This window comes from Oncorhynchus keta, chromosome 1, assembly GCF_023373465.1.
Source record: "Oncorhynchus keta strain PuntledgeMale-10-30-2019 chromosome 1, Oket_V2, whole genome shotgun sequence".
In the NCBI taxonomy this organism is placed as follows: domain Eukaryota; kingdom Metazoa; phylum Chordata; class Actinopteri; order Salmoniformes; family Salmonidae; genus Oncorhynchus; species Oncorhynchus keta.
The window spans coordinates 94,949,491-94,974,490 of NC_068421.1; the positions used below are offsets into that span (position 1 = coordinate 94,949,491).

Below are 25,000 nucleotides of genomic sequence, written 5' to 3' on the forward strand. Positions count from 1 at the left end.
GGTCCTCAGGTAACCTCCCTAACACACAACCACATCTATATGATGGTCCTCAGGTAACCTCCCTAACACACAACCCATCTATATGATGGTCCTCAGGTAACCCTCCCTAACACACAACCACATCTATATGATGGTCCTCAGGTAACCTCCCTAACACACAACCACATCTATATGATGGTCCTCAGGTAACCTCCTAACACACAACCACATCTATATGATGGTCCTCCCTAACCCCTAACACACAACCCACATCTATATGATGGTCCTCCCTCCCTAACACACAACCCCATCTATATGATGGTCCTCAGGTAACCTCCCTAACACACAACCCCATCTATATGATGGTCCTCAGGTAACCTCCCTAACACACAACCCCATCTATATGATGGTCCCTCCCTAACCTCCCTAACACACAACCCCATCTATATGATGGTCCTCAGGTAACCTCCCTAACACACAACCACATCTATATGATGGTCCTCCCTCCCTAACACACAACCACATCTATATGATGGTCCTCCCTCTCTAACACACAACCACATCTATATGATGGTCCTCCCTCTCTAACACACAACCACATCTATATGATGAAATATATTATATATTTTGATTTGTTTAACATGATTCCATATTTGTTATTTCATCGTTTTGATGTCTTCACTTTTATTCTACAATGTATAAAATAGTAAAAATAAAGACAAACCCTTGAATGAGTCAGTGTGTTCAAACGTTTGACCGGTAGTGAATAGGATGGTCCTCAGCTAAATAATGGCTGGATAAAGTGGCATTTCATTGTTTATTATAATTTGATTTGATGTGAAATACTCCTCGTGAGTACCACAAAGTCCATAGAGAATAAAACAATGTCTATTTGAGCTAAAACATCATTCGTTTGATGTGAAATACTCCTTGTGAGTACCACAAAGTCCATAGAGAAGAAAACAATGTCTATTTGAGCTAAAACATCATTCGTTTCAATTTTTTAAATATTTTTTTAATGTAATCTATTTTTACTTTGCTTGAATTGTTTCAGAACTGTTCCCCATGAAGATAAATCCTTTGCCATAGGAGTCCAGTTTTTGCTCATGAGAGTGCTTGGTAAGTATACTCTTTTATCTTCTTCATATAGACAGATGTTCCTAAAGCAACACACAATGGAATACAATGATATATCAAATACACCACTCCAGGATATGACCCGTCTTCTAGGATATGACCCGTCTTCTAGGATATGACCCGTCTTCTCGGATATGACCCGTCTTCAAGGATATGACCCGTCTTCTAGGATATGACCCGTCTTCTAGGATATGACCCGTCTTCAAGGATATGACCCGTCTTCTAGGATATGACCCGTCTTCAAGGATATGACCCGTCTTCTAGGATATGACCCGTCTTCAAGGATATGACCCGTCTTCTAGGATATGACCCGTCTTCAAGGATATGACCCGTCTTCTAGGATATGACCCGTCTTCTAGGATATGACCCGTCTTCTAGGATATGACCCGTCTTCTAGGATATGACCCGTCTTCTAGGATATGACCCGTCTTCAAGGATATGACCCGTCTTCTAGGATATGTCCCGTCTTCAAGGATATGACCCGTCTTCTAGGATATGACCCGTCTTCTAGGATATGACCCGTCTTCTAGGATATGACCCGTCTTCTAGGATATGACCCGTCTTCTAGGATATGACCTTCTTGATATCTTCTTAGGATATGACCCGTCTTCAAGGATATGACCCGTCTTCTAGGATATGACCCGTCTTCTAGGATATGACCCGTCTTCTAGGATATGACCCGTCTTCAAGGATATGACCCGTCTTCTAGGATATGACCCGTCTTCTAGGATATGACCCGTCTTCTAGGATATGACCCGTCTTCAAGGATATGACCCGTCTTCTAGGATATGACCCGTCTTCAAGGATATGACCCGTCTTCTAGGATATGACCCGTCTTCAAGGATATGACCCGTCTTCTAGGATATGACCCGTCTTCTAGGATATGACCCGTCTTCTAGGATATGACCCGTCTTCTAGGATATGACCCGTCTTCTAGGATATGACCCGTCTTCTAGGATATGACCCGTCTTCTAGGATATGACCCGTCTTCTAGGATATGACCCGTCTTCTAGGATATGACCGTCTTCAAGGATATGACCCGTCTTCTAGGATATGACCCGTCTTCTAGGATATGACCCGTCTTCTAGGATATGACCCGTCTTCTAGGATATGACCCGTCTTCAAGGATATGACCCGTCTTCTAGGATATGACCCGTCTTCAAGGATATGACCCTAGGATATGACCCGTCTTCTAGGATATGACCCGTCTTCAAGGATATGACCCGTCTTCTAGGATATGACCCGTCTTCAAGGATATGACCCGTCTTCTAGGATATGACCCGTCTTCAAGGATATGACCCGTCTTCTAGGATATGACCCGTCTTCAAGGATATGACCCGTCTTCTAGGATATGACCCGTCTTCTAGGATATGACCCGTCTTCTAGGATATGACCCGTCTTCTAGGATATGACCCGTCTTCAAGGATATGACTGGTCTTCTAGGATATGACCCGTCTTCTAGGATATGACCCGTCTTCTAGGATATGACCCGTCTTCAAGGATATGACCCGTCTTCAAGGATATGACCCGTCTTCAAGGATATGACCCGTCTTCTAGGATATGACCCGTCTTCTAGGATATGACCCGTCTTCTAGGATATGACCCGTCTTCTAGGATATGACCCGTCTTCAAGGATATGACCCGTCTTCAAGGATATGACCCGTCTTCAAGGATATGACCCGTCTTCTAGGATATGACCCGTCTTCTAGGATATGACCCGTCTTCAAGGATATGACCCGTCTTCTAGGATATGACCCGTCTTCTAGGATATGACCCGTCTTCTAGGATATGACCCGTCTTCTAGGATATGACCCGTCTTCTAGGATATGACCCGTCTTCTAGGATATGACCCGTCTTCTAGTATATGTCCCGTCTTCAAGGATATGACCCGTCTTCTAGGATATGACCCGTCTTTTAGGACATAACCCTGCCTTATCATCCGTCAATGCAGTGTTACAGTTCCCTCTAGTCGATTACAACTATATTGAAATGCCGTTATTTTCGATGAATAGTGTTAATGTTTAGAGTTACATATAGCCTGGTTACCTTCTAGGATATGGCCATCCTGAGCTCCTTATATAATTTTATGATATGACCCGTCTTCTAGCCTGGTTACCAGCCCTGTTGACATGGCCCTCCTCAGCTCCTGTATATAATGTTATGTATGATCCCCTCTATTCTAGCCTGGATAGCCCTGTTCCATGGTCCTTCAGCTCCTGTATATAATGTTATGTATGATCCTCCTCTAGGATTCTAGCCTGGTTACCTGCCCTGTTCAGCATTCGACAGCTCCTGTATATAATGTTATGTATTGTGTGATCCTCCTCTATTCTAGCCTGGTTACCAGCCCTGTTCAGCATGGCCCTCCTCAGCTCCTGTATATAATGTTATGTATTGTGTGATCCTCCTCTATTCTAGCCTGGTTACCAGCCCTGTTCGGCATGGCCCTCCTCAGCTCCTGTATATAATGTTATGTATTGTGTGATCCTCCTCTATTCTAGCCTGGTTACCAGCCCCAGCCCTGTTCGGCATGGCCCTCCTCAGCTCCTGTATATAATGTTATGTATTGTGTGATCCCCTCTATTCTAGCCTGGTTATGACCCTATTCAGCATGGCCATCCTCAGCTCCTATATAATGTTATGTATTGTGTGATCGTCCTCTATTCTAGCCTCTTACCAGCCCTGTTCGGCATGACCCTCCTCAGCTCCTTATAATGTTATGTATTGTGTGATCGTCCTCTATTCTAGCCTGGTTACCAGCCCCAGCCCTGTTCGGCATGGCCCTCCTCAGCTCCTTATAATGTTATGTATTGTATGATCCCCTCTTCTAGGTTACCAGCCCTGTTCGGCATGGCCATCCTCAGCTCCTGTATATAATGTTATGTATTGTGTGATCGTCCTCTTCTAGCCTGGTTACCAGCCCTGTTCGGCATGGCCCTCTTCAGCTCCTGTATATAATGTTATGTATTGTGTGATCCTCCTCTATTCTAGCCTGGTTACCTGCCCCAGCCCAAGGCATGACCATCCTCAGCTCCTGTATATAATGTTATGTATTGTGTGATCGTCCTCTATTCTAGCCTGGTTACCAGCCCTGTTCGGCATGGCCCTCCTCAGCTCCTGTATATAATGTTATGTATTGTGTGATCCACCTCTATTCTAGCCTGGTTACCTGCCCCAGCCCTGTTAGGATATGACCATCCTCAGCTCCTGTATATAATGTTATGTATTGTGTGATCGTCCTCTATTCTAGCCTGGTTACCAGCCCCAGCCCTGTTTTAGGCATAACCATCCTCAGCTCCTGTATATAATGTTATGTATTGTGTGATCGTCCTCTATTCTAGCCTGGTTACCAGCCCCAGCCCTGTTCGGCATGGCCATCCTCAGCTCCTGTATATAATGTTATGTATTGTGTGATCGTCCTCTATTCTAGCCTGGTTACCAGCCCCAGCCCTGTTCGGCATGGCCATCCTCAGCTCCTGTATATAATGTTAATTGTGTGACAGTTCTATTCTAGCCTGGTTACCAGCCCCAGCCCTGTTCGGCATGGCCCTCCTCAGCTCCTGTATATAATGTTATGTATTGTGTGATCCTCCTCTATTCTAGCCTGGTTACCAGCCCTGTTCAGCATGGCCCTCCTCAGCTCCTGTATATAATGTTATGTATTGTGTGATCCTCCTCTATTCTAGCCTGGTTACCAGCCCCAGCCCTGTTCGGCATGGCCCTCCTCAGCTCCTGTATATAATGTTATGTATTGTGTGATCCTCCTCTATTCTAGCCTGGTTACCAGCCCCAGCCCTGTTCGGCATGACCATCCTCAGCTCCTGTATATAATGTTATGTATTGTGTGATCCTCCTCTATTCTAGCCTGGTTACCAGCCCCAGCCCTGTTCGGCATGGCCCTCCTCAGCTCCTGTATATAATGTTATGTATTGTGTGATCCTCCTCTATTCTAGCCTGGTTACCAGCCCTATTCCGCATGGCCATCCTGAGCTCCTTTATATAATGTTATGTATTGTGTGATCCTCCTCTATTCTAGCCTGGTTACCAGCCCCAGCCCTGTTCGGCATGGCCCTCCTCAGCTCCTGTATATAATGTTATGTATTGTGTGATCCTCCTCTATTCTAGCCTGGTTACCAGCCCCAGCCCTGTTCGGCATGGCCCTCCTCAGCTCCTGTATATAATGTTATGTATTGTGTGATCGTCCTCTATTCTAGCCTGGTTACCAGCCCCAGCCCTGTTCGGCATGACCATCCTCAGCTCCTGTATATAATGTTATGTATTGTGTGATCGTCCTCTATTCTAGCCTGGTTACCAGCCCCAGCCCTGTTCGGCATGACCATCCTCAGCTCCTGTATATAATGTTATGTATTGTGTGATCGTCCTCTATTCTAGCCTGGTTACCAGCCCCAGCCCTGTTCGGCATGGCCATCCTCAGCTCCTGTATATAATGTTATGTATTGTGTGATCCTCCTCTATTCTAGCCTGGTTACCAGCCCCAGCCCTGTTCGGCATGGCCATCCTCAGCTCCTGTATATAATGTTATGTATTGTGTGATCCTCCTCTATTCTAGCCTGGTTACCAGCCCTGTTCGGCATGGCCATCCTCAGCTCCTGTATATAATGTTATGTATTGTGTGATCCTCCTCTATTCTAGCCTGGTTACCAGCCCCAGCCCTGTTCGGCATGACCATCCTCAGCTCCTGTATATAATGTTATGTATTGTGTGATCCTCCTCTATTCTAGCCTGGTTACCAGCCCCAGCCCTGTTCAGCATGGCCATCCTCAGCTCCTGTATATAATGTTATGTATTGTGTGATCCTCCTCTATTCTAGCCTGGTTACCAGCCCCAGCCCTGTTCGGCATGGCCATCCTCAGCTCCTGTATATAATGTTATGTATTGTGTGATCCTCCTCTATTCTAGCCTGGTTAGCCCCAGCCCTGTTCAGCATGGCCATCCTCAGCTCCTGTATATAATGTTATGTATTGTGTGATCCTCCTCTATTCTAGCCTGGTTACCAGCCCCAGCCCTGTTCGGCATGGCCATCCTCAGCTCCTGTATATAATGTTATGTATTGTGTGATCCTCCTCTATTCTAGCCTGGTTACCAGCCCCAGCCCTGTTCGGCATGACCATCCTCAGCTCCTGTATATAATGTTATGTATTGTGTGATCCTCCTCTATTCTAGCCTGGTTACCAGCCCCAGCCCTGTTCGGCATGGCCATCCTCAGCTCCTGTATATAATGTTATGTATTGTGTGATCCTCCTCTATTCTAGCCTGGTTACCAGCCCCAGCCCTGTTCGGCATGGCCATCCTCAGCTCCTGTATATAATGTTATGTATTGTGTGATCCTCCTCTATTCTAGCCTGGTTACCAGCCCCAGCCCTGTTCGGCATGGCCCTCCTCAGCTCCTGTATATAATGTTATGTATTGTGTGATCCTCCTCTATTCTAGCCTGGTTACCAGCCCCAGCCCTGTTCGGCATGGCCATCGACAGCTCCTGTATATAATGTTATGTATTGTGTGATCCTCCTCTATTCTAGCCTGGTTACCAGCCCCAGCCCTGTTCGGCATGGCCCTCCTCAGCTCCTGTATATAATGTTATGTATTGTGTGATCCTCCTCTATTCTAGCCTGGTTACCAGCCCCAGCCCTGTTCGGCATGACCATCCTCAGCTCCTGTATATAATGTTATGTATTGTGTGATCCTCCTCTATTCTAGCCTGGTTACCAGCCCTGTTCGGCATGGCCATCCTCAGCTCCTGTATATAATGTTATGTATTGTGTGATCCTCCTCTATTCTAGCCTGGTTACCAGCCCTGTTCAGCATGGCCCTCCTCAGCTCCTGTATATAATGTTATGTATTGTGTGATCCTCCTCTATTCTAGCCTGGTTACCAGCCCTGTTCGGCATGGCCATCCTCAGCTCCTGTATATAATGTTATGTATTGTGTGATCCTCCTCTATTCTAGCCTGGTTACCAGCCCCAGCCCTGTTCGGCATGGCCCTCCTCAGCTCCTGTATATAATGTTATGTATTGTGTGATCCTCCTCTATTCTAGCCTGGTTACCAGCCCCAGCCCTGTTCGGCATGGCCATCCTCAGCTCCTGTATATAATGTTATGTATTGTGTGATCCTCCTCTATTCTAGCCTGGTTACCAGCCCCAGCCCTGTTCGGCATGGCCATCCTCAGCTCCTGTATATAATGTTATGTATTGTGTGATCCTCCTCTATTCTAGCCTGGTTACCAGCCCCAGCCCTGTTCGGCATGGCCCTCCTCAGCTCCTGTATATAATGTTATGTATTGTGTGATCCTCCTCTATTCTAGCCTGGTTACCAGCCCCAGCCCTGTTCGGCATGGCCATCCTCAGCTCCTGTATATAATGTTATGTATTGTGTGATCCTCCTCTATTCTAGCCTGGTTACCAGCCCCAGCCCTGTTCGGCATGGCCATCCTCAGCTCCTGTATATAATGTTATGTATTGTGTGATCCTCCTCTATTCTAGCCTGGTTACCAGCCCCAGCCCTGTTCGGCATGGCCCTCCTCAGCTCCTGTATATAATGTTATGTATTGTGTGATCCTCCTCTATTCTAGCCTGGTTACCAGCCCCAGCCCTGTTCGGCATGGCCTCCTCAGCTCCTGTATATAATGTTATGTATTGTGTGATCCTCCTCTATTCTAGCCTGGTTACCAGCCCCAGCCCTGTTCGGCATGGCCCTCCTCAGCTCCTGTATATAATGTTATGTATTGTGTGATCCTCCTCTATTCTAGCCTGGTTACCAGCCCCAGCCCTGTTCGGCATGGCCCTCCTCAGCTCCTGTATATAATGTTATGTATTGTGTGATCCTCCTCTATTCTAGCCTGGTTACCAGCCCCAGCCCTGTTCGGCATGGCCCTCCTCAGCTCCTGTATATAATGTTATGTATTGTGTGATCCTCCTCTATTCTAGCCTGGTTACCAGCCCTGTTCGGCATGGCCCTCCTCAGCTCCTGTATATAATGTTATGTATTGTGTGATCGTCCTCTATTCTAGCCTGGTTACCAGCCCCAGCCCTGTTCGGCATGGCCCTCCTCAGCTCCTGTATATAATGTTATGTATTGTGTGATCCTCCTCTATTCTAGCCTGGTTACCAGCCCCAGCCCTGTTCGGCATGGCCCTCCTCAGCTCCTGTATATAATGTTATGTATTGTGTGATCCTCCTCTATTCTAGCCTGGTTACCAGCCCCAGCCCTGTTCGGCATGGCCCTCCTCAGCTCCTGTATATAATGTTATGTATTGTGTGATCCTCCTCTATTCTAGCCTGGTTACCAGCCCCAGCCCTGTTCGGCATGGCCATCCTCAGCTCCTGTATATAATGTTATGTATTGTGTGATCCTCCTCTATTCTAGCCTGGTTACCAGCCCCAGCCCTGTTCGGCATGGCCCTCCTCAGCTCCTGTATATAATGTTATGTATTGTGTGATCCTCCTCTATTCTAGCCTGGTTACCAGCCCCAGCCCTGTTCGGCATGGCCATCCTCAGCTCCTGTATATAATGTTATGTATTGTGTGATCCTCCTCTATTCTAGCCTGGTTACCAGCCCCAGCCCTGTTCGGCATGGCCTCCTCAGCTCCTGTATATAATGTTATGTATTGTGTGATCCTCCTCTATTCTAGCCTGGTTACCAGCCCCAGCCCTGTTCGGCATGGCCCTCCTCAGCTCCTGTATATAATGTTATGTATTGTGTGATCCTCCTCTATTCTAGCCTGGTTACCAGCCCCAGCCCTGTTCGGCATGGCCCTCCTCAGCTCCTGTATATAATGTTATGTATTGTGTGATCCTCCTCTATTCTAGCCTGGTTACCAGCCCCAGCCCTGTTCGGCATGGCCCTCCTCAGCTCCTGTATATAATGTTATGTATTGTGTGATCCTCCTCTATTCTAGCCTGGTTACCAGCCCCAGCCCTGTTCGGCATGGCCCTCCTCAGCTCCTGTATATAATGTTATGTATTGTGTGATCCTCCTCTATTCTAGCCTGGTTACCAGCCCCAGCCCTGTTCGGCATGACCATCCTCAGCTCCTGTATATAATGTTATGTATTGTGTGATCCTCCTCTATTCTAGCCTGGTTACCAGCCCCAGCCCTGTTCGGCATGACCATCCTCAGCTCCTGTATATAATGTTATGTATTGTGTGATCCTCCTCTATTCTAGCCTGGTTACCAGCCCCAGCCCTGTTCGGCATGGCCCTCCTCAGCTCCTGTATATAATGTTATGTATTGTGTGATCCTCCTCTATTCTAGCCTGGTTACCAGCCCCAGCCCTGTTCGGCATGGCCCTCCTCAGCTCCTGTATATAATGTTATGTATTGTGTGATCCTCCTCTATTCTAGCCTGGTTACCAGCCCCAGCCCTGTTCGGCATGGCCCTCCTCAGCTCCTGTATATAATGTTATGTATTGTGTGATCCTCCTCTATTCTAGCCTGGTTACCAGCCCCAGCCCTGTTCGGCATGGCCATCCTCAGCTCCTGTATATAATGTTATGTATTGTGTGATCCTCCTCTATTCTAGCCTGGTTACCAGCCCCAGCCCTGTTCGGCATGGCCATCCTCAGCTCCTGTATATAATGTTATGTATTGTGTGATCCTCCTCTATTCTAGCCTGGTTACCAGCCCCAGCCCTGTTCGGCATGGCCATCCTCAGCTCCTGTATATAATGTTATGTATTGTGTGATCCTCCTCTATTCTAGCCTGGTTACCAGCCCCAGCCCTGTTCGGCATGGCCCTCCTCAGCTCCTGTATATAATGTTATGTATTGTGTGATCCTCCTCTATTCTAGCCTGGTTACCAGCCCCAGCCCTGTTCGGCATGGCCCTCCTCAGCTCCTGTATATAATGTTATGTATTGTGTGATCCTCCTCTATTCTAGCCTGGTTACCAGCCCCAGCCCTGTTCGGCATGGCCCTCCTCAGCTCCTGTATATAATGTTATGTATTGTGTGATCGTCCTCTATTCTAGCCTGGTTACCAGCCCCAGCCCTGTTCGGCATGGCCCATCCTCAGCTCCTGTATATAATGTTATGTATTGTGTGATCCTCCTCTATTCTAGCCTGGTTACCAGCCCCAGCCCTGTTCGGCATGACCATCCTCAGCTCCTGTATATAATGTTATGTATTGTGTGATCGTCCTCTATTCTAGCCTGGTTACCAGCCCCAGCCCTGTTCGGCATGGCCATCCTCAGCTCCTGTATATAATGTTATGTATTGTGTGATCGTCCTCTATTCTAGCCTGGTTACCAGCCCCAGCCCTGTTCGGCATGGCCCTCCTCAGCTCCTGTATATAATGTTATGTATTGTGTGATCCTCCTCTATTCTAGCCTGGTTACCAGCCCCAGCCCTGTTCGGCATGGCCCTCCTCAGCTCCTGTATATAATGTTATGTATTGTGTGATCCTCCTCTATTCTAGCCTGGTTACCAGCCCCAGCCCTGTTCGGCATTGTCATCGACAGCTCCTGTATTTGGTGGAAACAGGCCTGTGGCAACCGGCTGGGCTGTGGTTACTATGACAACAACACCCTGAGGAACAGGTGAGAATGAAACTATTGTCATGCCTCATTTATACAAGTGAGAATGATTCATTCATTAATGTATTGGTTGATTGATTGATTGGTGATTGGTTGGTTGACTGGATTGGTTGATTGATTGATTGGTGATTGGTTGGTTGACTGGATTGGTTGATTGATTGATTGGTGATTGGTTGGTTGACTGGGTTGGTTGATTGATTGATTGGTGATTGGTTGGTTGACTGGATTGGTTGATTGATTGATTGGTGATTGGTTGGTTGACTGGATTGGTTGATTGATTGATTGGTGATTGGTTGGTTGACTGGATTGATTGATTGATTGATTGGTGATTGGTTGGTTGACTGGATTGGTTGACTGATTGATTTCCCTGCAGGTGGGAATGTGATATTTACACTCATGCTATAAACTAGCTCTAACCCTCCTGCCTTATCGTATCTCTGCAGGTACCTGGGCCTGCAGGTGGGCTTCAAGGTGATGGGGATCTTCCTGCTTGGGGTGGTGGGCTGGAAGGTCCTGAGGACCAGGGAGTACAGCCTGGAGAAGAGGCCTGATGGACCACTCTGATCTGGGATACGACTGACCTCCTGGCTCCCTACTCCGTCCTCTCTCCCGTCTCACTTTAAAAGAGTAGTCTCAGGTCCACTACTGTTCCTTTCAACAGTCTGCTGAGGCGTTCTGTCTGAATGTGCTCTCCTTTTTTAATTTTAATTTGACCTTTTTTTTACTCGGCAAGTCAGTTAAAAACAAATTCTTATTTTCAATGACGGCCTAGGAACAGTGGGTTAACTGCCTGTTCAGGGGCAGAACGACAGATTGTGTACTTTGTCAGCTCGGGGATTTGAACTTACAACCTTTCGGTTACTAGTCCAACGCTCTAACCACTAGGCTACCCTGCCGCCCCTTTTACCCACCTGATCCACCTAACCTGTCTCACATGAGAGAAATGACTCACCAATCAACTGCCAGTGGGCAAAGTCCACCATGCCTTTCAACCATAGAGTGTTTCAACGGTCTGCTATCAAACCCAGCTGATCCTCCTGTTAGTAACCTCAGCGCTGTTCTCAAACCCAGCTGATCCTCCTGTTAGTAACCTCAGCACTGTTCTCAAACCCAGCTGATCCTCCTGTTAGTAACCTCAGCACTGTTCTCAAACCCAGCTGATCCTCCTGTTAGTAACCTCAGCGCTGTTCTCAAACCCAGCTGATCCTCCTGTTAGTAACCTCAGCACTGTTCTCAAACCCAGGTGATTCTCCTGTTAGTAACCTCAGCACTGTTCTCAAACCCAGCTGATCCTCCTGTTAGTAACCTCAGCACTGTTCTCAAACCCAGCTGATCCTCCTGTTAGTAACCTCAGCACTGTTCTCAAACCCAGCTGATCCTCCTGTTAGTAACCTCAGCGCTGTTCTCAAACCCAGCTGATCCTCCTGTTAGTAACCTCAGCACTGTTCTCAAACCCAGCTGATCCTCCTGTTAGTAACCTCAGCACTGTTCTCAAACCCAGCTGATCCTCCTGTTAGTAACCTCAGCGCTGTTCTCAAACCCAGCTGATCCTCCTGTTAGTAACCTCAGCACTGTTCTCAAACCCAGCTGATCCTCCTGTTAGTAACCTCAGCACTGAAGGACACTCCAGCTCTGGTAAGGATACTATAACCCTCATACACTATAGCTCCCCTTTGACTATCCTACACAATCCCCACACCGGGAAGGGTCAGTATCCCTACATGGGGAAGGGGGTCAGTATCCCTACACGGAGAAGGGGGTCAGTATCCCTACATGGAGAAGGGGGTCAGTATCCCTACATGGGGAAGGGGGTCAGTATCCCTACATGGGGAAGGGGGTCAGTATCCCTACATGGGGAAGGGGGTCAGTATCCCTACATGGAGAAGGGGGTCAGTATCCCTACATGGGGAAGGGGGTCAGTATCCCTACATGGGGAAGGGGGTCAGTATCCCTACATGGGGAAGGGGGTCAGTATCCCTACATGGGAAGGGGGTCAGTATCCCTACATGGGAAGGGGGTCAGTATCCCTACATGGGGAAGGGGGTCAGTATCCCTACATGGGGAGGGGGTCAGTATCCCTACATGGGGAAGGGGGTCAGTATCCCTACATGGGAAGGGGGTCAGTATCCCTACATGGGAAGGGGTCAGTATCCCTACATGGGGAAGGGGTCAGTATCCCTACATGGGGAGGGGGTCAGTATCCCTACATGGGGAAGGGGGTCAGTATCCCTACATGGGGAAGGGGGTCAGTATCCCTACATGGGAAGGGGGTCAGTATCCCTACATGGGAAGGGGGTCAGTATCCCTACATGGGAAGGGGGTCAGTATCCCTACATGGAGAAGGGGTCAGTATCCCTACATGGGGAGGGGGTCAGTATCCCTACATGGGGAAGGGGGTCAGTATCCCTACATGGGGAAGGGGGTCAGTATCCCTACATGGGGAGGGGGTCAGTATCCCTACATGGGGAAGGGGGTCAGTATCCCTACATGGGAAGGGGGTCAGTATCCCTACATGGGAAGGGGGTCAGTATCCCTACATGGAGAAGGGGGTCAGTATCCCTACATGGATAAGGGGGTCTGTATCCCTACATGGAGAAGGGGGTCAGTATCCCTACATGGGGAGGGGGTCAGTGTCCCTACATGGAGAAGGGGGTCAGTATTCCTACATGGGGAAGGGGGTCAGTATCCCTACATGGAGAAGGGGGTCAGTATCCCTACATGGGGAAGGGGGTCAGTATCCCTACATGGGAAGGGGGTCAGTATCCCTACATGGAGAAGGGGGTCAGTATCCCTACATGGGGAAGGGGGTCAGTATCCCTACATGGGGAGGGGGTCAGTATCCCTACATGGAGAAGGGGGTCAGTATTCCTACATGGGGAAGGGGGTCAGTATCCCTACATGAGCAGGGGGTCAGTATCCCTACATGGAGAAGGGGGTCAGTATCCCTACATGGAGAAGGGGGTCAGTATTCCTACATGGGGAAGGGGGTCAGTATCCCTACATGGGGAAGGGGGTCAGTATCCCTACATGGGGAAGGGGGTCAGTATCCCTACATGAGGAAGGGGGTCAGTATCCCTACATGGAGAAGGGGGTCAGTTTCCTTACACGGGGAAGGGGGTCAGTATCCCTACATGGAGAAGGGGGTCCGTTTCCTTACACGGGGAAGGGGGTCAGTATCCCTACATGGGGAAGGGGGTCAGTATCCCTACATGGGGAACGGGGTCAGTATCCTTACACGGGGAAGGGGGGTCAGAGGCAGTGAAAGGTGTTGATGTTCGATCATTTTGAAGGACGAAACGTGCACATTGAAAACTGTACACTTGCTGTTATCCCAGGGATGTTGTCCATCCAGGTTTCTAGTTGCAGTAGACAACAACGTTAAAGCTTAATATTTAAGTTTGTCTTTAACACAGAGGCATTTTGGTGAGTGACATTATAGAGACTTTGAGTTTTTGTTTGAGATGTTTAAAAACATATTTTTTTTTACACAGAATAGTAATTTTATATGATCAATATCTCATCAGCTTTAATCACAATAATATGCTATGCATCAAATATCAATTGCACTGTTTAAATAATTGGTATCTTGTTGAAATAAAATGCCAATACAATATGGTTAGTTTTGGATCATCTTAGTTTGCGTGCCTTATATGCAGCAATAAATACTTGTAACTTCTGTAAATAATAAAAATCTTTGTTTATATTGTCTAATTGTTATATTGTGTTGGAAAAGGGATTGTGTGTCTGTGTGTATGTAATCATCATGGGTCACTCAAGTACTAGAGAGGGAGCCAGAGGTAAAGGATGAGATTTGAAGCTGAGTTTACCTTATGGTCTAACTAATCTAAAATGTAGCGCACAAGAGTTTAAATAAAAAAAATTAAAAAGTGGAAAGATTCCCTTTACTTCCGTTTCGCATGACGTCATGTGCCAGAGCAGGAAGGGAGGGGGCGGCAGACAAACAGAGTGAGGAGAGAGCAAACCGCGCATGCGCAGATTGCAGTTGAAGCGGACAGGGGGCGATCCAGTCAGTAGCGCTTCCATCGCGGAGAGAGCAGATTGAACGGGTTGAGGCGTCGCTTTTCAGTTTCACATCCATCATCAGCACCACAACCCCCGGACCACTGGGGAACAAGCGTTTCATTCTCCTGCTCTTTTACAAATTCTCCCCAAAAACATGTCTGTGGGTAGTGACTTTGGGAACCCTTTAAGGAAATTCAAACTGGTCTTTCTGGGGGAGCAAAGCGGTAAGTCATTCAGAATCGTCGGGAGAAGTTCTGTTCCGGTTGGGGATGACATTAAGCTGACTGTATGCACCTGCTTGGTGTTCACTGTTATACGTTAAGTTTAAATGATCTCTTGATCTATAGGCTTCCTGTACACGTTTCTCTTAGTAACAACATATACTACATATTCTGTGGGAAAATGTCAAGCAAGTTTTTCTTATGTTTTGTCTGTTGAAAGTAGTTCAGACGACAGTATAAAGTGTTTATTATGTCCGTCTATGGCTTTAATTGTTAGGCCTTTTTTTTGTTTGTTTATACTTCACGCAAAAGATTATGATTTCTTTTGCAGTCCACAATTCACGTTTTATAACGCAAATATAATTGTAGCATGTCACCGATATGTAGGCTACAATTGCTATCTCAAATGGGTGGTGTTTATGCGATGATATTGTTTCAAACGCGAGTGCTGTGGTTTAAAAGAGATAAGTGAATTAATGAATTATTCTGTGTATGGCTGAGACACACCCAGGTTGCCAGTGTCTGTCGGTGGGAGAACTTGTGTAGCTGCAGTCTCTCTGCCACTGTATTCTGTCTCTCTCTCTCTCTCTCTCTCTCTCTCTCTCTCTCTCTCTCTCTCTCTCTCTCTCTCTCTCTCTCTCTCTCTCTCTCTCTCTCTCTCTCTCTCTCTCTCTGTCTCTCTCTCTCTCTCTCTCTCTCTCTCTCTCTCTCTCTCTCTCTCTCTCTCTCTCTCTCTCTCTCTCTCTCTCTCTCTCTCTCTCTCTCTCTCTCTCTCTCTGTCTCTCTCTCTCTCTGTCTCTCTCTCTCTCTGTCTCTCTCTCTCTCTCTGTACCTCCAGACGATGACTAAGTCATTTGATAATTTGCATAGTGAAGTGCGCTGGAAAATGTGGTCTAGTATCAAATATATGATCCCAATGAAGGGTTATTAAGAATAGATAGACTGATGACCAACTTATCCCTGGCTTATCTTGGCTCAGTTTGTCCCTAAAGGCTCCACTACTCCACACCATTTTATGAGACTTGTTTCATCTCTTCATGTAGGTTCATTGGGTGTGTGGAGAAGTCAAGAGGTTTGTTTTCAGAGAGAGACAGAGGGAGGGGAGGGGGGTTGGAGAGAAATGGAGAGGGAGGGAGAGAAAGAGATCAAATCAAAATCAGATCAAATTTTATTGGTCACATACACGTGTTTAACAGATGTTATTGCGAATGTAGCGAAATGCTTGATGAGATGGAAAGGGAGGGAGTGAGAAGGATGTAGAGGGAGGGAGTGAGAGAGAAGGATGGAGAGGGAGGGAGAGAAGGATGGAGAGGGAGGGAGTGAGAGAGAAGGATGGAGAGGGAGGGAGTGAGAGAGAAGGATGGAGAGGGAGGGAGTGAGAGAGAAGGATGGAGAGGGAGAGAGTGAGAGAGAAGGATGGAGAGGGAGAGAGTGAGAGAGAAGGATGGAGAGGGAGGGAGTGAGAGAGAAGGATGGAGAGGGAGAGATAGACAGATGTGGTTAAGATTCAGTGGGGTCTGAAATGATTGACCCCCTTGATAAAGATGAGAAATAATGACTGTACATAATACGTTATTCAAATACTGAGCTATATTGTATGATCGAAGAATTTGGGAAATTATATATTTTTTATACTAATACAATCGCTCAAAGAAAGAGATTTTGCTTCTCAAAAAGGTAGGGGTCAAAATGATGGACACCCTTAAATATTATTATAAATTAAGTAGTCAAAAGTTTAGTATTTGGTCCCATATTCATAGCATGCAATGACTACATCAAGCTTGTGACTCATTTGCAGTGTGTTTTGGTTGTGTTTCAGATTATTATCGGCCCAATAGAAATGAATAGTAAATTGTGTGTAGAGTCATTTTGGAGTCACTTTTATTGTTTTTGGGCTAAACTGTCCTGGTACTTGGTAAAGTTCATGATGCCGTTGAACGTAACAGTCAAAATCATGAGGTAAACGACAGTAAAACAGAGCAGATTCACTTTGGATCCAGTCTCCTCCCTAGCAGACAGACAGTATCTAGTTTGGGTCCAGTCTCCTTCCTAGCAGACAGACAGTATCTAGTTTGAATCCAGTCTCCTCCCTAGCAGACAGACAATATCTAGTTTGGATCCAGTCTCCTTCCTAGCAGACAGACAGTATCTAGTTTGGATCCAGTCTCCTTCCTAGCAGACAGACAGTATCTAGTTTGGATCCAGTCTCCTTCCTAGCAGACAGACAGTATCTAGTTTGGATCCAGTCTCCTTCCTAGCAGACAGACAGTATCTAGTTTGGATCCAGTCTCCTCCCTAGCAGACAGACTATCTAGTTTGGATCCAGTCTCCTCCCTAGCAGACAGACAGTATCTAGTTTGGGTCCAGTCTCCTTCCTAGCAGACAGACAGTATCTAGTTTGAATCCAGTCTCCTCCCTAGCAGACAGACAATATCTAGTTTGGATCCAGTCTCCTCCCTAGCAGACAGACAATCTAGTTTGGGTCCAGTCTCCTCTCTAGCAGACAGACTATCTAGTTTGGGTCCAGTCTCCTTCCTAGCAGACAGACAGTATCTAGTTTGGATCCAGTCTCCTTCCTAGCAGACAGACAGTATCTAGTTTGGGTCCAGTCTCCTTCCTAGCAGACAGACAGTATCTAGTTTGGATCCAGTCTCCTTCCTAGCAGACAGACAGTATCTAGTTTGGATCCAGTCTCCTTCCTAGCAGACAGACAGTATCTGGTTTGGATCCAGTCTCCTTCCTAGCAGACAGACAGTATCTAGTTTGGATCCAGTCTCCTTCCTAGCAGACAGACAGTATCTGGTTTGGATCCAGTCTCCTTCCTAGCAGACAGACAGTATCTGGTTTGGATCCAGTCTCCTTCCTAGCAGACAGACAGTATCTAGTTTAGGGCCATCATTTCAAGTGTTCAGGCTGCTGAGCTGAACTTGTGGAGACGAGGGGGTCCTGACTGGGAGACTCATTTTAAATAAAGCCTGCAGTGGAGGTGAGAGGTGTGGGTCCTGACTGGGGCCGGTCTGGTGGAGAGCCTTGTGTTATCACGTGGTGCAGAGCCACAGCCCAGTGCAACCCAGACCCTATGGGGGAGGTAGCCTGTTTCTTAGACACTGCTACGGTATGTTGCCAAATGGGACCCGGTGCCTTTTTTATAGTGCTTTCCTGTTGACCAGGGCCCATAGTGACACAGCCCTAGTATATCCACATCCTTTCCTGTTGACCAGGGCCCATAGTGACACAGCCCTAGTATATCCACATCCTTTCCTGTTGACCAGGGCCCATAGTGACACAGCCCTAGTATATCCACATCCTTTCCTGTTGACCAGGGCCCATAGTGACACAGCCCTAGTATATCCAGATCCCTTATTAATGTAAAGGACAGATGGACCAACACATCATTTATTAATGTAAAGAACAGATCGACCATCATTTATTATAGAGGACAGATCGACCATCATTTATTAACGTAGAGGACAGATCGACCATCATTTATTAACGTAGAGGACAGATCGACCATCATTTATTAAGTAGAGGACAGATCGACCATCATTTATTTATCGACCATCATTTATTTGTACCAGATCGACCATCATTTATTAAGTAGAGGACAGATCGACCATCATTTATTAAGGTAGAGGACAGATCGACCATCATTTATTAATGTAGAGGACAGATCGACAGATTATTGCAGAGGACAGATCGACCATCATTTATTAATGTAGAGGACAGATCGACCATCATTTTTATTAACAGATCGACCATCATTTATTATGTAGAGGACAGATCGACCATCATTTATTAAGGTAGAGGACAGATCGACCATCATTTATTAATGTAGAGGACAGATCGACCATCATTTATTAATGTAAAGGACAGATCGACCATCATTTATTATGTAGAGGACAGATCGTAGAGGACAGATCGACCATCATTTATTAATGTAGAGGACAGATCGACCATTTATTCATGTAAAGGACAGATGGACCATCATTTATTCATGTAGAGGACAGATCGACCATCATTTATTCATGTAGAGGTCAGATCGACCATCATTTATTAATTGTAGAGGACAGATCGACCATCATTTATTATAAAGGACAGATACCATCGTAGAGGACAGATCGACCATCATTTATTAATGTAAAGGACAGAGAGTAGACAGATCGACCATCATTTATTCATGTAAAGGACAGATCGACATCATCATTTATTCATGTAGAGGACAGATCGACCATCATTTATTCATGACCATCATTTATTAGTAAAGGAGGTCAGATCGACCATCATTTATTAATGTAGAGGACAGATCGACCATCATTTATTAATGTAGAGGACAGATCGACCATCATTTATTATGTTCAGATCGACCATCATTTATTAATGTAGATAACAGATCGACCATCATTTATTAATGTAGAGGACAGATCGACCATCATTTATTAATGTAAAGGACAGATCGACCATCAGATCGACCATCACCATCATTTATTAATGTAGAGGACAGATCGACCATCATTTATTAATGTAGGACAGATCGACCATCATTTATTAATGTCGACCATCATTTATTAATGTAGAGGACAGATCGACCATCATTTATTAATGTAGAGGACAGATCGACCATCATTTATTAATGTAGAGGACAGATCGACCATCATTTATTAATGTAGAGGACAGATCGACCATCATTTATTATGTAGATAACAGATCGACCATCATTTATACAGAGGACAGATCGACCATCATTTATTCATGTAAAGGACCATCATTTATTAAGATCAGATCGACCATCATTTATTAATGTAAAGGACAGATCGACCATCATTTATTAATGTAGAGGACAGATCGACCATCATTTATTAATGTAGAGGACAGATGACCATCATTTATTAATGTAGAGGTCAGATCGACCATCATTTATTAATGTCAGATCGACCATCATTTTTATTAAAGGACAGACGACCATCATTTATTCATGTAGAGGATCGACATTAATGTAGAGGTCAGATACCATCATTTATTAATGTAGATAACAGATCGACCATCATTTATTAATGTAAAGGACAGATAAAGTATATCAGGAGAGTTGTGAGCTCAGGGGCTGAAAACGCTGTGGAGAGCATGGCAGCATATAACACTTGGTTTAGTGGACGGTTAATGCATCCACCCAGCTGACTGAAGAACTGACGGCGGAGGGTCATTTTTATGAAGTGTTGAGGCCTAAATGGTCTGAGCAAAGACAGATCGATTCATCATTTAAGTACGACCATCATTTATTATGAAAAGAGGTAGAAACTGGAGAGCGTCTCCAGTAGAAATGCCACGATCGCGCTTGTAGGCGATGTCATAGTGACGTTGGCGAACTAAAGAAGTCATCGGCGTCTAACGGTCGCCAGTGCAGGCCGTGAATTCAAAAGGCACTCCTTCGATATATAAAGTTTTTTTTTTTTACAAAAGTGAGAAGGTGTCAGTTTGTCACTTTCACGAGGTTGTAGTAATAACAAGTTCGTCTACTTTAAGACATTGGATCGAATCTAGATTGTTCCTTTAGATTTAGCAAAAATGAACAACTAAGGAATCATTTTGAACATCTCTTCTCAAACCCCATATCCCGGTCTGGTCTGCTTGGTCTGTTTTTTTCAAGCGTTCCCAGATGTCTTGCGATGTTGCGCCTCTGGGTTTAGAAACTCTTTGGTCATCCATGAAGCGTCTCAGAGTAAAGAGTGCTAATCTAGGATCAGGTCCCTCCTCTTATTCAATATGATTTAAAAGGGGAAAACTGTTCCTAGATCAGCAGTCCTACTCTGAGGGACACTAAGGAGAAACAGACAATCACATGTCAAAGATGCTTTCCGTCTGCATACCTTCTGATCTGAAACCTCCGTAATTTGTGTCATTTTGTTTACGCGAGGAGTTTGAATTCTGAGAATGTGGCCGTACTTTGAGCGTATTGAGTAATACAGCCCCGCGTGTATAATTTATCTCTGTCTGAAGAGTGAAATCAAACGTGGATGTTCTGGTGGTGAAGAAGAAGATGAACGTCAGTGGCAAGTGGGTTGTGGGTAGTGGGTTGTGGGTAGTGGGTTGTGGGTAGTGGGTAGTGGGTTGTGGGTAGTGGGTGGTGGTAGCACCTTTCATGAGGATGGCGAAGCTCTGACTTCTCTGGCTGGTGAAAGCTGAGGAGGGTTTTCAGCGGATCAGCTGTTTCTTAAAGTCTGTTTTCGGCTCAAACAACCCACCGCTTATTGTGGAAGTGTGCGTCTTTTGCCAACTCTCAGAGCCTCCAGAAACATTCTAAAGGGTCTTTGTTGGAGTGGTTCACAGATTATCCTGCTAACCCTCTGCCTTCACATTATTTCTCTATTTGGTTAGGTCAGGGTGTGATGTGGGGGTGGCATTCTATGTTTTGTTTTCTATGTTTCTTTATTTCTATGTTTTGGCCGGGTATGGTTCTCAAACAGCTGTCTATCGTTGTCTCTGATTGGGAATCATACTTAGGTAGCCCTTTCCCCCCCCCCCTCCTTTCAGTGTGGGTAGTTGTCTTTGTTAGGGGCAAAATAGTCCTTGTAGCTTCACGGTCATTTTTTATTTATTTTTTGTTTAGTTGGCGACATTTTACTAATAAAAGAAAATGTACGCTCACCACGCTGCACCTTGGTCTTCCTTGAACGATGTCCGTGACAGGAAAAGCATGCCATTTGGGATGCAGACACAGGACTTGTAGTGTGATATCCAAAATCCCATTGTTGTGAGGTAATCAATCCCATTTTGCTCGGTTGGTTTCACCTTAAACAAACAGATGGGAATACGTTTGATAGAAGCACCGGCATCTCTGTCTCTAAAACAAGGTTGCTCTCACTGAACCCAAAGAAAGTGTCAAATGGCAGCATTTGATATACATTCACCGGACAGTTTATTAGGTACACCTTCACGAAAATGGATCGCTCCTACAGTCAGTGAGTCACTTGACCGTGGCTTGCTATATAAAGCAGGCAGACAGGCATTGAGGGGTTCAGTTAGAATGGGCCAAACGAATGGTCTACGCAACTTTGAGCGTGATATTTAATTTTTTTATTTTACCTTTATTTTACTAGGCAAGTCAGTTAAGAACAAATTCTTATTTTCAATGACGGCCTAGGAACAGTGGGTTAACTGCCTGTTCAGGGGCAGAACGACAGATTTGTACCTTGTCAGCTCGGGGATTTGAACTTGCAACCTTTCAGTTACTAGTCCAACGCTCTAACCACTAGGCTACCCTGCCTCCTCTACACTCTAACCACTAGGCTACCCTGCCGCCTCTACACTCTAACCACTAGGCCACCCTGCCACCTCTACACTCTAACCACTAGGCTACCCTGCCGCCTCTACACTCTAACCACTAGGCTACCCTGCCACCTCTACACTCTAACCACTAGGCTACCCTGCCACCTCTACACTCTAACCACTAGGCTACCCTGCCACCTCTACACTCTAACCACTAGGCTACCCTGCCACCTCTACACTCTAACCACTAGGCCACCCTGCCACCTCTACACTCTAACCACTAGGCCACCCTGCCACCTCTACACTCTAACCACTAGGCTACCCTGCCGCCTCTACACTCTAACCACTAGGCTACCCTGCCACCTCTACACTCTAACCACTAGGCCACCCTGCCACCTCTACACTCTAACCACTAGGCTACCCTGCCGCCTCTACACTCTAACCACTAGGCTACCCTGCCGCCTCTAACCACACTCCCTGCCAACCACTCTAACCACTAGGCTACTAACCACCTGCCGCCTCTACACTCTAACCACTAGGCTACCTCTAACCACTAGGCTACCCTGCCACCCCTACACTCTAACCACTAGGCTACCCTGCCACCTCTACACTCTAACCACTAGGCTACCCTGCCACCCTAACCACTACACTCTAACCACTAGGCTACCCTACCACCTCTACACTCTAACCACTAGGCTACCCTGCCACCTCTACACTCTAACCACTAGGCTACCCTGCCACCCCTACACTCTAACCACTAGGCTACCCTGCCGCCTCTACACTCTAACCACTAGGCTACCCTGCCACCTCTACACTCTAACCACTAGGCTACCCTGCCACCTCTACACTCTAACCACTAGGCTACCCTGCCGCCTCTACACTCTAACCACTAGGCTACCCTGCCGCCCCGGCATCAGCTCAGTCCTGTGGGCGACATTGATGAGAGGTCGAAGGAGAATGGCAAAAATGGTGTAAGCTAACAGGCGAGCCACGGGCAGACAAATAACAGCACAGTACAACAGTGGTGTGCAGAATGGCATCTCAATTTGTCGATCCTTGTCACTGATTGGCTATTACAGCAGACGACCACACCGGGTTCCACTCCTATCAGCTAAAAACAAGAAGAAGAGTCTCCAGTGGACACACTGAACACTGAACTATTGAGGAGTAGAAAAACTGCCTGGAACATGACAGCGAGTTCAGTTTACTTTAGTACTTGAGAGTAAATATAAATATACTGTACTTATAAAAATCAGAAAACCAGTCAGTATCTGGTGTGACCGCCATTTGCCTGATGAAAACCAGTCAGTATCCTTGACCACATTAGAGCTGATGAAAACCAGTTGATTGGTGGAATGACCATTTACCTCATGAAAACCAGTCAGTATCTGTGTGACCACCGTTGCCTGATGAAACCAGTCAGGATCTGGACCACCATTTGCCTGATGAAAACCAGTCAGTATCCAGAGCGGATCCCAAACATGCTCAGTTAGCGGTGTGCGTCTGGTGAGTATTCAATGGAAGACCTCACATTTTCTGAGACCTCCAGGAATTGTAGTTCCCCTTGCTCTGCGACATGGGGCTGTGGAGCGATGGATATCATGCTGAAACAGGAAGTGATGGCGGTCCCGGTTGGAGGTATGGGCGAAAATGGACTTGATGATCTCTGTCACGGTATCTTTGTGCATTCCAATTGCCATTGATAAAAATAAATTGTCAGTATCTGGTGTCTGACCACCATTTGCCTGATGAAAACCAGTCAGTATCTGGGTGACCACCATTTGCCTGATGAACGCTGACATCAGTATCTGGTGTGACCCACACACAAAACCAGTCAGTATCTGGTGTGACCACCATTTGCCTGATGAAAACAGTTGTATCTGGTGATTGACCACCATTTGCCTGATGAAAACACAGTATCTCCAGCGTGCCAGTGGCCTGATGAAAAGGTGAGCATTTGACCACCATTTGCCTGATACAAAAACAGTCAGTATCTGGTGTGACCACCATTTGCCTGATGAAAAGGAGCAGTATCAGATGACCATTTGCCTGATGACCAGTCAGTATCTGGTGTGACCAGTTTGTGCAGAAAACCAGTCATCTCTGTTGTGACCAACAGTTTCATCAGCTGTCCAGGTGGCTGGTCTGAGATGATCCCGCAGGTGAAGAAGCCGGATGTGGAGGTCCTGGGCTGGTGTGGTGGAACATGTGGTCTGTGGTTGAACAGGTCCTGGGTTGGTGTGGTTACATGTGGTCTGTGGTTGTGGAGGTCATTTTCAGCCTCCAGGGTGTGGTTTGCACATGGGGCTGTGCATTATGAGGATGTCCTGGGCTGGTGTGGTTACAAATGGTCTGTGGTTGTGGAGGTCTTTGGGCATTGGTGCCATTGGTAAAAATAAATTGTGGTCTGTGTCTGAGGAGGCCTGCCCTGGTGTGGTTCCACCATGGGTCTGTAGTTGAGGAGGTCCTGGGCTGGTGTGGTTACACGTGTCTGTGGTTGAGGAGGTCCTGGGATTGGTGTGGTTACATGTGGTCTGTGGTTGAGGAGGTCCTGGGTTGGTGTGGTTACATGTGGTCTGTAGTTGAGGTCAAGAGTCCTGGGCTGGTGTGGTTACACGTGGTCTGTGGTTGTGGAGGTTCCTGGGCTGGTGTGGTTACATCTCGTGGTCTGTAGTTCATCAGGTCCTGGGCTGGTCTGGTGATCCCGCAGGTGGTCTGTAGATGAGGAGGTCCTGGGCTGGTGTGGTTACACGTGGTCTGTGGTTGAGGAGGTCCTGGGCTGGTGTGGTTACACGTGGTCTGTAGTTGAGGAGGTCCTGGGCTGGTGTGGT

General features: G+C 46.6%; 1 protein-coding gene across 3 annotated transcripts in view; it reads left to right on the forward strand.

Moving 5' to 3' along the window:
- LOC127908600 (solute carrier organic anion transporter family member 2A1-like) overlaps window positions 1–12,358 on the forward strand; it is a 201,200-nt gene extending 188,842 nt beyond the window's left edge. The window contains exons 12-15 of one of the 3 annotated variants that reach the window (XR_008067680.1): window positions 1,034–1,098; window positions 10,548–10,668; window positions 11,109–11,908; window positions 12,210–12,358. Coding sequence is in view for 1 of the 3 variants with exons in the window: in XM_052467267.1 (XP_052323227.1) it covers window positions 1,034–1,098; window positions 10,548–10,668; window positions 11,109–11,229 (307 nt within the window). In the remaining 2 variants the exon portion in view is untranslated. Of the gene's footprint in view, window positions 1–1,033; window positions 1,099–10,547; window positions 10,669–11,108 lie in introns of all 3 variants that reach the window. The other 2 variants (XR_008067679.1, XM_052467267.1) reach the window with 2 other exon arrangements.
- Window positions 12,359–25,000: the final 12,642 nt, after the last annotated feature.